The 14,649-nt window shown below is 41.7% G+C and overlaps 1 protein-coding gene across 1 annotated transcript in view; it reads right to left on the bottom strand.

Moving 5' to 3' along the window:
- The window catches only part of MCMBP (minichromosome maintenance complex binding protein), a 48,392-nt gene that overhangs the window by 2,979 nt on the left and 30,764 nt on the right, over window positions 1-14,649 (bottom strand). The window contains exons 9-14 of the mRNA NM_001270851.1: window positions 10,482-10,660; window positions 10,019-10,142; window positions 8,150-8,267; window positions 3,397-3,562; window positions 1,987-2,120; window positions 865-1,029 (exon numbers count right to left, since the gene is read on the bottom strand). Coding sequence (NP_001257780.1) covers window positions 865-1,029; window positions 1,987-2,120; window positions 3,397-3,562; window positions 8,150-8,267; window positions 10,019-10,142; window positions 10,482-10,660 — 886 coding nt within the window. The remainder of the gene's footprint in view (window positions 1-864; window positions 1,030-1,986; window positions 2,121-3,396; window positions 3,563-8,149; window positions 8,268-10,018; window positions 10,143-10,481; window positions 10,661-14,649) is intronic.

The raw sequence follows: 14,649 nt of genomic DNA on the forward strand, positions 1-14,649 counted from the left end.
AAGCTGAACACTGTAGCTGAAATTTAAAATTCACTACTAGAAACTGGGCTCAAAAGCAGCTGTGTGCAGCAGGCAGAAAAAAAAGTCTCAGCAAACGTGCAGAAAGGCTGAGTGTGAATGGCCAGTGTGTCCAGAAGAAAGTATAAGGGAGGAGGAAAAATGAACAGAGCCTCAGCTACTTGTGGGACACCATCGAGTTTGCCAACATCCACCTACAGGCATGCTGGAGGGAAAGGAGGGAGAAAGGGGCAGAAAGAAATGTAAAGAAATGACGGTCAAAAACTCAGCAAATTTCCTCAAAACTTCCCCAAGATGGACAGTAACCCGCACACCCAAGAGGTTCAATAAACTCCAGTAGAAGAAACTCAGAGATCCAGACCCCCAGCACCAGAGCAAAAGGACTCAGTGCGCACAGGGGCCTCGCCTCAGCCGCGAGCGCACCCCTCACCAGAAACCCCCACGCCAGAAGGCAACGGGAGGACACACGTGAAAAGCGCTGAAAGAAAAAGTCTATAAAGCAAGAACTCCACGTCCAGTACAGCTAGTCTTCAAAAACGGAGAAATTCAGACATTCCCAGATGGGCAACCACTCGGCAGAACTTGTCACAGCCGATGTGCCCGACAGGAAGCACGGAAGGACCACGGGGAAGGGAACCACACAGGGAAATACCCAAGCGGTACAAAGGTCTTTCTCCTCCTAACTTTTTCCCTCCGATTTAAAGACAGGAGCGCAAAGCAGGACTGTAACCGCGCGGAGGAGCGCCGCCCACGTAGGACACGAGCTCGGCGCCAGTCGCGGTAAGTGGAACGTGACCAAACCGTCTAACTCAACACGGGAAATCGTTGGTTTCACCCCAGACACACCTTGGTTATCTCATCGGAAATGCTGTAGTCCAGGAACCTCAGGAGGGTCAGGTAGATGCGGAACTTGTTGAGGACAGAGGGGAGCACGGCGGACAGGAGGCTGTCGGTGTACTCCTCCATGTTGGGCGGGATGAGCTGGGGCTCCAGGTGGATCTGGCAGTCTGCCTACGGAGACCAACGGGACGCGGGGTTTCCCACGTTCCGAAATTAATCCAAAATTTCGGGAGGAGGCTTCATCTGTATCAGCCCGCGTAGCAATCGAGAAATACTTTTTATTACCGGAGGGGGGACACTTTCTAACATTCGTTTATAAGCACCGTGACTCCCTCGGCGACAATTACAGAGGTGAGCGTTTCTTTGGTTACTTACATTTCCGCAGGAAGAGCAGTAAACACACAAAAAGGTAACCAACCTCTAAAAACCAGCTAATTAAAATGTTTTCAAGGCTTTCTTAATCCTGGAATATGTGTACGTCTTACTGATCTCTCTGTCTAGAAACCACGTAAAGCAAATCACACTTTCCCAGAGAAAACTTACCCGGGGGCCATTTCATTCTCGTTCACGGGCAGTTTCTCATGAATCACAGTGAACATCAGTTTACAGAGAAACTCTACACCTTTTAGACAACGGGGCGTACTTCTCATCATGAAAAGACACAATTAAAAGCTCCCTGCATCAGTCACTCTGATGATTTATCAGAGCATTTCACCATAAAGCATAAAAATAATTACCATGTCATCAGGAACATTTTTAAATGTCTTAAAAGGAATTCTGAACTATTCCTCACGTAAGATTGGCAGAGACAATAGGACGGAGGCAGCAAGAACAAAGGTCTAGATGTGAATCAGGCAATTTACAGAAAGCTTCTACTTTCTCTGCCTGGGTGTGGGAGCTGCTGCTACCGACAGCTTTCCTCTGCTCTTCTTGGGATTCGCCGTATCTGGTTCTTCACAGGTTTTCATTCCCACAGCGGGAACAAAATAATCAATTCTCTTACTGATAATCAACAGCCCCAATTCTGAAACAAGTTTAACTCCTCAATAATAAGCCATACCAAGAAACAAAAGAATACAGGTATCTTTCCAACGTAACCTCCCTCCATCTTAACATGTCTCCTCGTACCGGCAGGAGTGATCTCCCCTCTGAAGTAATAAAAACATTAATATTGCAGGGGAATTCCATCTGGTGGTAACTGAAGTCATAATCCACCTTCTGCCAAGTTATTAGGTTGCTCAGGGCAGTCACATTATGAACACCTGAAAAATAAAAAAATAGTGATTTTTTAGTCATTTGATTTTAATCACCTAAACAATTTGGTTTTATTGACACTGATCGTAAGACATGAAGTTTCTACTGCTTTAAAAAGTTATCTCAAGCACTGTTCGACCTCCTAAGCTAAATGTTTACTAAGTAATAGGCTTCGGACAATACTGGTCAAGCTAAACAAATGTATTTTGGGGCCAGGACCTCCTAAAATCTAATCTAGCATCTGGTATACAACTAGGTACAAGATAGGTTCCCAGTAAGTACAATCACTTTCTATGTGACGTGTACAGGTCTAGCACAGTATGATTGAACTAAAATGATTTTTACGCATAGAGATAAGATTATTGAGTTTTACGGATTTTTATACTCATCTGTGCCTTATTAAGTATACCCAGTCCACACTATTTTTTTCCTTCTACCTTTACTTCTTGAACTTACCCCCCAATAAAGTGTAGTCTTCTACTAAATATTTTTTTAAGAGATTCTTTGAAATAAAAAAATAAAAAACTTCATATTGGGCAGTTAATGTTTTATTAAATCTTCTCTACACTTTTCTTTCTTTTTTTTAAAGATTTTATTTGTTCATGAGAGAGATAGAGATAGAGAGAAAGAGAGAGAGAGAGGCAGAGACACAGGCAGAGGGAGAAGCAGGCTCCATGCAGGGAGCCCTATATGGGACTCCATCCCAGGACCCCAGGATCATGCCCTGAGCCGGAGGCAGATGCTCACCACTGAGCCACTCAAGTGCCCCTACACTTTTCTTTTTAGCTAATATATGACTGAAGGCATAATCTCCTCCTTTCTTAGCCTTAAAGAGCTCCTTGCTACATCCTTGTCCTGTCATCGTACTATTTTCATACTAGGACAAAACACAGCCAATGTACACAATTTCTAAGTCTATAATATCCACATTACACTAATTCATATGGCAAGCCTTGATCCAAAATGCTTGTGAAATAGAAGTTTGTCTCTGATTGGTGATCCTTTTATTTAAAAAAAAAAAACAAACTTTATTTTTTTAATTTATGATAGGCACACAGTGAGAGAGAGAAGCAGAGACACAGGCAGAGGGAGAAGCAGGCCCCATGCACCGGGAGCCCGACATGGGATTTGATCCCGGGTCTCCAGGATCGCGCCCTGGGCCAAAGGTAGGCGCCAAACCACTGCGCCACCCAGGGATCCCTGATTGGTGATCCTTTTAAAAGTCAATACCAGATCTGGCTTTCATGGGAGATTAGGAATGAAGAGACACACTCAAGTCCATACCTGGTGTGTCCAGCTGCCCTTGTTCTAGGAGAGTTTCATCAATCACAAGGGAAGTGTTGTTCGGTAGCTGGAGGAGCCCACTGACCAGGCGATTGGCTGTATAGTCTTTGTGGGGGATGAATTTCAAATGGTTCATGTTCTCTATAGTCATCTGCAGACGAAAAGACTGCGAAAAGAAATTTTTTAATGAGCAAGGAACAAAGTTTCCTGTTTTAAGGAAGTACATATATGGGGTTAAATACTTTCCATATGTGTGTAAGGAAAGATCTTATATTAATTTCTAAGGCTATAGTTTCATGGTTTCTTGAGCTCCTAGAGAAAAAATCTTACATATCCACCTTAAATAATAAATCTACAACTTAAATAAGAACTTCACTAATTCTGTGAGCTGCTTTACTCTCAACTGTTTTGTTCGGTATTCTTAAAAAAATAATTTCGATTTTACCAGGAAACGAGAAACAAACAATAGATAATTCAGATACATTTACCAAACATTCAGAAGCTCAACTTCTTTTACCTACCACAACCACAGGATAGCAATGTAGAAAGTATTTATTTATTCAAAATGAGCAAAGTGGGGAAAGAAAAGCTTAATTTTCTTCTGTGTTCCTCAAATTAAAATCACATTCACTCATCAGACTACTGCGGACCAGGAAACAAACTGTCCTAAGAGAAGCAGGGGTACAGACCACACTGAGCAGGTGCCAGGCGCTGGGGGTCCTGTAACCTGCTGCAGACTACCTCCTCGTCCGACCTTAGCATGGTACAGTCTCGGTCAGTGCACATCACTCCGTGTCCCCGCTCCGAGCCCACCACTCCATGCCCTCTGTACCCAGCGTCACACTCCAATCTCCCTTCCTATCACTCCAGCCCAAATAGTAGTACGTGTGCGAAGGTGGAAATTGGGGTTAGGGAGGAGGGTGCTAAGGAGAAACTCTCAGAACTGACAGGATTATTGTACTATGGCTCAGTGATTCAAAGAAAACGGGCAGGGGGCTAGGACCACATTCTAGACAGAAGAAGTCTGTCTAAATACAGGGTGGCACACAGCAGGGTCTAGCTGCACGTAGCAGAAGCAGGTCGATCACAGTACACCCACTGTGAAAACTAAACAAGATATTAACCAGGCAAGTGTTCAGAAAAAGTTTGGTGCTAGACATAAACTCGCAAGAGGAATGTAAGGGAGTGGGATATGTAACAATGAAGAGTAAAACCCACAAATCTACTACAAAGCGATGAAAAAGCTACTACAAAGCGATGAAAAATAGAACAAGGAAATACCTCACCACGCTACAACCCTGAGCATCAACCACAGAGAATTTTCACATTTACAAACATAATCTGTGTCCTACTTATGCATGCTAGGCTGCTGCTTGGACTTCACCTCCTCCCCTTCTCCCAGAACTCGGTCCACACTGGCCACACTGGCCTCTGCTGGTGGGCCTCAAGTGTGCCGAGCACACCACAGCCTCAGAGCCGTGCTTGCTCTCCCTGCACAGGATGGACATTCCCTCCAACAGAAGCATTTGGCCTGTTCCTACGCTTGCAGCAAGTCTCTCCCTGAATTCCCTGAAGGTGAGACCTTCCCCCCACACTGTATACCTGAGGTACTCCACTCTAGCCCAGACTCCCTAGCCCCCCCACTTCCCCTGCACCTTTACTGTTCTCCATGGCACTTCAATGACATATTCTGTATTTACTTTTTATTAGTCAGATTTCAGAATATTATGATAGAAGGCCATTTCAGTAATTCCCAAAATGTGGTCCAGGGAACTCCGAGGGAGTGGCTGATACATTTTATGGAGTCCATGAGATCCAAAGCATGCATGGATAAAAGACCCAATCAATGTGCAAGGCAGAACAATGAATTTACAGTAACAGAGTATGAAAAGTTCCTTGAGGAGATTACAGATTTCACACTTGCAACTATCCTTTAAAAAAATGCCATGTGACCAGTTTTGGTTTGGTATCAAGGAATATCCCATTATTCAAAGAGGTCAGCTCTCCTTCATGTACTTCAATCAAAACATCCTATCACAAAAGACTGAATGCAGAAACGATTTGATAATCGTTTATCAGTGGTCTTCTATTAATCCAGATATTAAAGAGACTGGCAAAAATTTATTTATTTATTTATTTATTTATTTATTTATTTATTTATTTATTTATTTATTTATTTATTTATTTATTTAATTTGAGATTGGCAAAAGTTTAAAGCCAGGTCACTTTATGACTTGGGAAAATAGCTATTGTTACAAAAATATTTTATGTTCATATGTAATTATTTTCAAGAATATTTTGGTATATCTTTAGTTTTATTTTCTACTATGGTAAATTGATAATAAAAACACAGATAAGGGATCCCTGGGTAGCTCAGCGGTTTAGCGCCTGCCTTCAGCCCAGGGTGTGATCCTGGAGACCTGGGATCAAGTCTCACATCAAGCTCCCTGCATAGAGCATGTTTCTCCCTCTGCCTGTGTCTCTGCCTCTCTTTCTCTTTGTCTCTGTCTCCCTCATGAATAAATAAATAAAATCTTTTTAAAAACCCAAAACTTTAATCTTAAAAATAAAACAAAACCCACACAGATAAACTATACCTCTTTGAGTCAATTTTTTGTGTCAAGTGAGTTAAGGAGTGTGAGAAATGCTGGTCTGCTTGGTCTACTGCTGTTTAAGGGCCTTACCCTCTAATAACATGGTCACATGAATGATCTATTTTAACCTCCTAAATCTCCAAAATAAGACATGATCAGCATTGCCACTCACATGACTAGTCAGAAGCAATTCCCTCGTTCCCAATGTTTCACTACCACACAAACCCTGCATTCCATCTGCCCTGGCAAACAAAGGCAGTGTGACTTTGCAAACAGGAATTAAAACTGGGGTAATGGAGAGAAAGATCTTTATTACCTAAACTAAATGAACCATGGTCCTCTAATTTAGGCTTATTTAAAGATTTAAGATTTTAATGCACAAAAATGATACCAAGTTGCACAAACTGGCATCAACCAAGAATATAATTTTAAGGGATGTACTTGCAATCGTGCCATTAGAGTCCTAGAAACTTGTGCTAAGGCAATAAAAGGCAAGTGAAATGTTTAGGGGTGAATATGTAAATTATGGGACATGGCAGGCTATGTCCTCTTTAATAAGATCTATTAAAATCTCAAAGTTAAACACTTGAGCTGAAAAGACAATTAGATGGGTTTTTAAAGGATGCTCAGGTTTTTTTTAAATTTTTAATTTAATTTAATTTTTATTTTTTTTATGCTAAATAACACGTTTTCATTTTCCAAAACACTAAAATAGCACACGGCGGAGTAATTTAGGACACAAATGGAGAGAGGCAATGAGTAACCCCGAAAATGGTTGTCTTACTTTAGGACTCCTTAAAAACTCATACTCTGAGGTGACCTTGATTGGAGTTCTCAACAACCAGAGGGGTTACCTCAGAAAAAAGGTTAGTGTATAAGATACCTCCGCTCCTGGAAACTGGAAACGTTCTACAGGGGAAATACGAGGTCTGTCTCCCCCTACCTGAGCTACAGCAGATGGTCTCAAGCTTGTTTTATTTCAGGTGACAGGGCTAGGGCTCCTTGTTTGAGAAAGGATTATACTAAAAGGACACTGAATATTTCAACTTTCACCATAAGGACTCCATTTAAACTGCATTTCAAGGGGAAGGAAAGGGATGTGACAAAAATCAAATTTTGCTGCTGACCAAAATTCGATAGAACGCAGAGATGGTGGCAGCTCACAATCACGTCAGGCAGGGCTGAGAGCAGGTAGGGAGGGGCTGACTTGTATATAAACAGGCACTTTCACCTGATGATCAAACAGTCTAGGGAGACGGTATCTGGGACAGTAGCCCATTAGAATGAACGCTGAAGATACATAAAGAATTTTGTTAAATCTTTACATTGTAACCTGACATTTATATAGGATGTATTAATGTTCTTGAAAAGGTATCCCAATATTGAATGTCTTTCAAGCACAAGATAAAACATGTTCAAAAATCTCTCACATCAACCAACTTCCCATGAGTTCATCTGATCATACAAACTGAAGCAGAAACTTCATGGCTGCCCTGTTGGCATCCAGACTCAGTGTGAAAGAAATCATTATAAGACAACTTTTAAAATTAATCTCACTATTTTTTTATTGTTCTGCTTGTACCTTAACTATGGCATAATGGATTTGCTACTTCAAAAGCTGGTAGAGCCAGTAACCCCAGTGTTATCTGCAGATGGTTTGAGGTACTTTTTATACTTGAAAGCATTTTCTTGTATTCTACTATTTGTTTTGAAAACACAGGCTCTGAATGGCCACGGAAAACACATATTGTCACATCATTCAGGAAAACTTCGGGGCATGTGTACAACAGTGTAAACAGGACGAAATGCAAGCAAGACAGTTCCAACTCAAAGCCTGGCCCTTCTGGCAGAGCACTTGGCGGTTCCTCCTCAGACATCCCCATTCCTAACCTTTTCTGACAGCACAGTCGTCCTGACCCCCAAGGCTCTCCTTTGTGGCACCATACTCTGTGGCTGTTGATTGCCCTTGGCCCCTAGGTTTTTTGTTTGTTTGTTTGTTTTAATGTATTTTTTTTGAGACAGTGAGCAGAGAAGAGAACACAAGTGGACCGGGGAGGGGCAGAGGGAGAGGCAGAGGGAGAAACTGGTTCCCCACCAACTGAGCTACCCAGGCGCCCCAGAGTGTTCAGATTTGTAATAAATATTTATATTGATCTTACTGCTGGAACAAGATGTTGAATGATCCGGTACAAGTGTTCTGTGAAGGTACTATTCCGTGGGCAACCACTCAAGTTAACTGTGAATTTTCCCAGTGGAAGAACGTCTCTTCTTGTATACCTAGATAAAAAGATACCAACCAGTAAGATATTGATGATTTTCTGATTTCCATCAAAAAGCAAACAAAGATTAGCACAATACTGTCATTAAAAATAAAGCAAATTGGGATCCCTGGGTGGCTCAGCAGTTTAGCACCTGGGTCCCAGGATCAAGTCCCCACATCGGGCTCCCTGCATGGAGCCTGCTTCTCCCTCTGCCTATGTCTCTGCCTCTGTGTGTGTGTGTTTCTCATGAATAAGTAAATAAATAATAAAAATAAAGCAAATTACTCTGATCAGTTCATTTATCAGAATAACAGCAATAAAAATAATAGCCAGTACTTATATATATGAGCACTGAGCATGTGCTATAGGGACTGTTCAGAGGGCTTAAATGTCTCATTTAATTCCTAGACTCTCTGAGGCAGGTCATCTTCGCTGTACAGGTGAGAAATCTGAGACAGAAATCTGAAGTAACATGCCCGAGTTCACACAGCAGGATGCAGGAGAGCTGGATTTGAACCTACCGACTTTGGCTCCAGAGTCTGTACTCAACTGTTATATACAGCGATCTGAAGTCCCAACCAAGTGAAGGTCTGCAGTACAAAGATGTTGACTGCAGTGTCATTTACAGAGGAAAACTAGGAAATCTAACAATTATGGAACTAGCACAACGGTCTATAACAAAATACTGTATAGCCATTACAGTTCATGAAGTTCATGAAGAATTACAAAACAAGAATGTTTAAGATAGGGACACCCTGGAATCTCTGGGTGGCTCAGCAGTTTGGCACCTGCCTTTGGCCCAGGGCGTGATTCTGGAGTCCTGGGATCAAGTCCCACACTGGGCTCCCTGCATGGAGCCTGTTTCTCCCTCCTCCTGTGTCTCTGCCTCTCTCTCTCTCTGTGTCTCTCATGAATAAATAAATAAAATCTTTAAAAAAAAAAAAAGATAGGGACACCTGGGTGGCTCAGCAGTTGAGCATCTGCCTTCAGCTCAGGGCATAATCCTGGAGTCCCGGGATCAAGTCCCACATCAGGCTCCCTGCATGGAGCCTGCTTCTCCCTCTGCCTACGTTTCTGCCTCTTTCTCTCTCATGAATAGATAAACAAAATCTTAAAAAAAAAAAAAAAAAGAAGAAGAAGAAGAAGAATGTTTAAGATATGTTAAATGATAAAAACAAGACGTGGATCCATTTAGAGTACGATGGAGATCCGTGTAGGAATGTACACATACGTAAACAAAAAAGATGAAACAAACATGAGCCCAATGTGTTACTGGAGATCATCTCTAAGTGGGTGAGATTACAGACAATTTCCAGTCTCCTCATGCTCCTGGAACTTGCTGAAGACACAAGTTATTTCTGAAATCAAAAAATAAAGACCTGCGGTGGAGGGGAAAGGAGGTAAAGCACGTCTGCATACAAGTTAGATGTGTGTACACTGGGCCTTGCAGAGCGTTAGGATGTATAAACAGAGAATTCAGAATGCAAAAAGAATAAAATAGCTCATTTTACTCATCAGCTAGATTCTTTGTCTGATTGTGGCTCTTGTATTTAAGGGAGACAAACAAAAGGTTAAATGTAAAACAAAAAAATGGACAAAGGAATTCGTGATATCATGTAATACTTATTACACTGAATGAATAAAAACCATTTGATGACGAAAATAATCAACAGTAGCAGAGAAGTTACCCGAGAAACCTTCCTGCTCTCTTCCACTTTCAACAAAACCCCCACCTCCCCTGCCTGCCGCCAGGAATATAGCACTTACACTGTAGAGATGAGATGCAATATCAGGTATTCAGCAGCCAAGCTATCTCCCAGAAGGGCGTGAGTGAGGAACCCAAGCAGCTCTGCTCGGATGGGGGACAATTCGGACATGAAACCTGAAACAACTAGAGAAGGGAGGGAGACCACACTCAGAACACACATACCAGTTCCTCCCCAGTGTCTCAGGAACAAAGCACTCAAGTCTGTAGACAACTAGTGTAGACTTAAAATATTGGTCGTTAAGTGATGCCAACATTCAAAGTAAGACAGCTTGTCAACTTTTGGGCCTCATTTTAATAAAGAAAATTGACATAAAGGAAAATGGGCCAGAGTCACAGAGATCGCTAGATTAACCTGAGCAACGAGGAACTGACCGGCTCAGCCCCACCGTAAGCACACGGCACACGCAGCTCCCAACACGCGCAGGGCTAACGGTCTCTGGGTCCCGAGGCCTCAGCACTTACACTTACAGGTTTTGCTCTCCTCCTTGTTAAGGCAGGCAGGCAGTAAAGGATTGATGTGCTGTAACTTCTGAGCTAAAACCACATGAATTCTTGGCACTAATGAAGCAGGAGGACTGTGCACTCTCTGCTCCTCGGCAGTGTCTGTGCATTCCATCGGATCCAGGAGCGAAGAGGCATCCCTACAGAGAGGAGAAAACTTCAATTCATAGGCACAGCTCTGAAAATGAGAATTCAAGCCAAGAATGGTTCCACCTGTACATCTCCTCAAAGAATGGAAAATGGCTCCTCATGCTAAATTGTCATGCCACATAGACATCAGGTGAATCAGGTCATATGAGGATATGTATGTATTCTTCAAGAACAAGAACACTTTGAGGATGCTAGAACTACAACTAATGGGACAGAATGCATCACTGATAAAGAGTATCTGTGCTTGGAAACCACCTTATCAGCTGAGACATGAAATACTTCACAGCTTGTCTCAAAAACTGAAGTCCTTTTCTCAAAAGCCATTAGGTATCTATTATTCAGTGTGGAAGATCCATTTATCTCTTATTTTGCTAACTGGTTTTCCTAAATTTTATTCTTCCATTTCACCTCCTTGAATAGTGAATAGTCAAGCAGTGAAAAAATGACTTTTTCAGATTTGCTAAAAAATTAGCAGACGATTAACTCATAGTGATATGACTGAAACAAATCACTAAAACGTTTCTAGAACTTCAGACTTTACCAGCTGCTCTACAGAGTCCCCAATTTATACTGCTGCCCTCCTTACACGCAAGGACGATGACAACTTTTACATGGTATGTACTGCGCATTGGGCAGTGTTCTTTGCTGGGCACACATCAATTCATTAACGCCTCACCTACCCTCATCTACAATGAGGAATCCACATGGCCAGTTAAAGGGCCAAACCAGGTTGACAACTCAAGCCATCGGATGCATCTGTGGATTAAGCGGCTTCAACAAATGAAGTGACTAAAGCAGGAAAATCATAATCAGAAACCTCCAGGACAAGCAATCTGCTACACACACACACACACACACACACACACATATGTTGCTGCATTATATATGTGTGTGTGTGTGTGTGTGTATTTACAGTTGTTTAAAATTTCTGTCCCCCGCCCCCTTTTTTTTTCTTATGGTGAAAAGTAAACTCTTCTTATAGGGAAACCAAGATCAATGTCCAATACTCAACAAGAAAACTGTTTTGCGTGAGGGGATATGATCCCACTCTTGGCAAATTCAAAAGGAAACAAGAGAGAATGAGAAAGACTTGGGTTTTCAGGATATATTGTTAAATGGGGTGAGAAAGTATAAAGAATACATATTACCATACCACCTTCATATAAAGGGGGGATAGAACATACACATGTCTACTTATTTTTGCAAAAAATATAAGAAAGATAAAAGCAGAGACAGGTTGGTTCCCTATGGAGGGTGAGTGGGAACAGGGCAGGGGGGGATGACACCCCTACCTTCTTTGTATGTAACTGTGTTGTGGGCAACAATGTCAACGTTTTCTATACTTAAAAAAATCAAAACGAGGATGGACAAGGATAGACGAGAAACTCTAATGTGAAACGCAATAGAAACAAATAAGCTTAACTACATTAAATGAATAATGAGCCAAAGAACCAAAGGAGAAGAAAAGGACTCACTCCAGGAACTATGGACACAGAACCCTGACTATAGACTTCATTTTAAAATAAAAAGAAGTAGAAACCATTCTTGAACTCAAATTATGAGGTTTTTTGCAGTGGCATAGATTACCAATTCTGAAGTTGCCTTCTCTGTGCCATGGAATATATGGGGAATAATGGAGTCAAGCTTCTTTCTGTTAGGAGTTACAAATAATGTGGAAGGAGAAGGGAGGACATGTGCACGTGGAGCTAGAACTAGAAACACTGTGAATTCATGGTTCTGATAGAGAGACTTATTAATACATAAGAAGGGTGGCTGGGGGCTCAGTCGGTTAAACATCTGCCTTCGGCTTGGGTCACGATCTCAGGGTCCTGGAATCGAGCTCCACGTCAGGCTCCCTGCTCAGCGGGGAGTCTGCTTCTCCCTTTCCCACTCCCCCTACTTACATGCTCTAACTCTGTCAAATAAGTAAATAAAAATATATAAAGATGTATGGGTAAATAAACATTCATTTATTTGTATGCATACAGTGTATATGTATATACACTTCCTAGCACTGTCCACTAAAAAGGCATAGAAGCAATACCAATCCTAGAACCAATGAGCACACAAGCACTCACATCGTGACTTTAAAATTCCTCACTAAAAGAAACTGATGCGGGATCCCTGGGTGGCGCAGCGGTTTGGCGCCTGCCTTTGGCCCAGGGCACGATCCTGGAGACCCAGGATCGAGTCCCACGTCGGGCTCCCGGTGCATGGAGCCTGCTTCTCCGTCTGCCTGTGTCTCTGCCTCTCTCTCTCTGTGTGTGACTATCATAAATAAATAAATAAATAAATAAATAAATAAATAAATAAATAAATAAATAAATAAATAAAAAATAAGTAAAAACTGATGCTTAGAAAAATAGCTGACACTGCAGTTGGAGTATGGATCGGACAAGATGAGGTTGAAACAGCATAATGTGTCAGAAAAGATATGTTCAAAAATGAGGTCATGTCAGCAAGGCCCCAGAACATATTTACAATGACTCCCACTAGCCAAATGAGAAAATTTGAATCTCAAGTACCAGACTAACATCCGTGCTGATATAAACAAACTACTTAAATAAACAAGAGAGAAGGGAAATCTCTCTTCCAACAAAATGCCAATAAACTAGTGTAGAAGGAATGACTGAGAGATAAAATCACCATGAGAGTAACAAAACTGACTCAAGAATCATCAATGCATAGGGGTGTCTGGGTGGCACCATCAGTTGAGCATCTGTTAGTTTCAGCTCAGGCCTTGATCTCAAGGTCATGGGATCAAGCCCTGTGTTGGGCTCTACACTCCGTGCAGAGTCTGCTTGAGATTCTCTCTCCCTCTACATCTGCCCCTCCTACTCTCTCTAAAGTACATAAATAAATCTTTTTAAGAAATCATCAGTGGATATTAAAAAAAAGCGATGAAATGAGAAACTGGGTATTTATGTAGTCTCCAAGTATCTCCTTCCAAATTGCTTATTTTTACAAAGTAAAAAAACAGAAACCTTATAAGACAGAAACCTGACAGATGTCACCTTAACAAAATGATCAAAATTAGTATCACTAGTAATGGGGCACACGGACATTATGTGCCTCCTGATAGGACAGCCTGAATCTAATGAGGAAACGTCACACAAACCCAAACTGAGATATTCTACAAAGTGACTGGCTGTCCTCTTCAAAGGTGTCGAGGGTCTCTGACATGTGACAACACAGGAAGACAGCCATCTACAAACCAGGAAATGGGCCCTCACTAGACACCAGACATAGGTATGTCAGCATCAGCACCTTACTCTTGGGACTTCCCAGCCTCCAGAACTGTGAGAAACAAATTTTTGTGAAGTTTAAAAAAAAAAAAAGGTGTCAAGGCCAGGAAAGACAAAAGTTGAGAACTGTTCCAGGTGAGTGAAACATATGACCCTATGGATCCTGGATCAAGGAGAAGGAGGAGGAGGAGGAAGGAGGAGGAAGGAGGAGGAGGAGGAGGAAGGAGGAAGAAGGAGGAGGAGGAGGAAGAAGGAGGAAGAGGGAGGGGGGAAGAAGAGGAGGGAGGGAGGAGGGAGAAGGAGATGAGGGAGAAGGAGAAAAAGGAGAAAGAGGAGGAGAAGAAAAGAAAAAGGAAAAAAGAAAAAGAAAACAGAAAAAGAAAAAAAACTCACAAGAAAGAACCATGGCCCATGGTATGGACCATGAGTTAGTGTATGGTGTGTTTAGAGCAAATTCCTCATTTTTTATAACTGTACCCTGACTTTACAGGAGAAAGTCTTTGTTCTTAGGAAATAAGGACTCAAGTATTTAGGGAATAATGTATGCAACTTACTCTCAAGTTTTGCAGAAAAATACATGTGCGTATACACATATGAATGACAGAACAAATGGGATACCAGCGTTCACAACTGCTAACTCTGGGTAAACGGAGAAAGTTCTTTATAAATATCCTCCAATTTGTCTGCAAGTTTGAAATTAGATCAAAATAAATTTACCCAAAAAAGAGCAAACA

The sequence above is a fragment of the Canis lupus genome, chromosome 28, assembly GCF_011100685.1.
Source record: "Canis lupus familiaris isolate Mischka breed German Shepherd chromosome 28, alternate assembly UU_Cfam_GSD_1.0, whole genome shotgun sequence".
In the NCBI taxonomy this organism is placed as follows: Eukaryota; Metazoa; Chordata; class Mammalia; order Carnivora; family Canidae; genus Canis; species Canis lupus.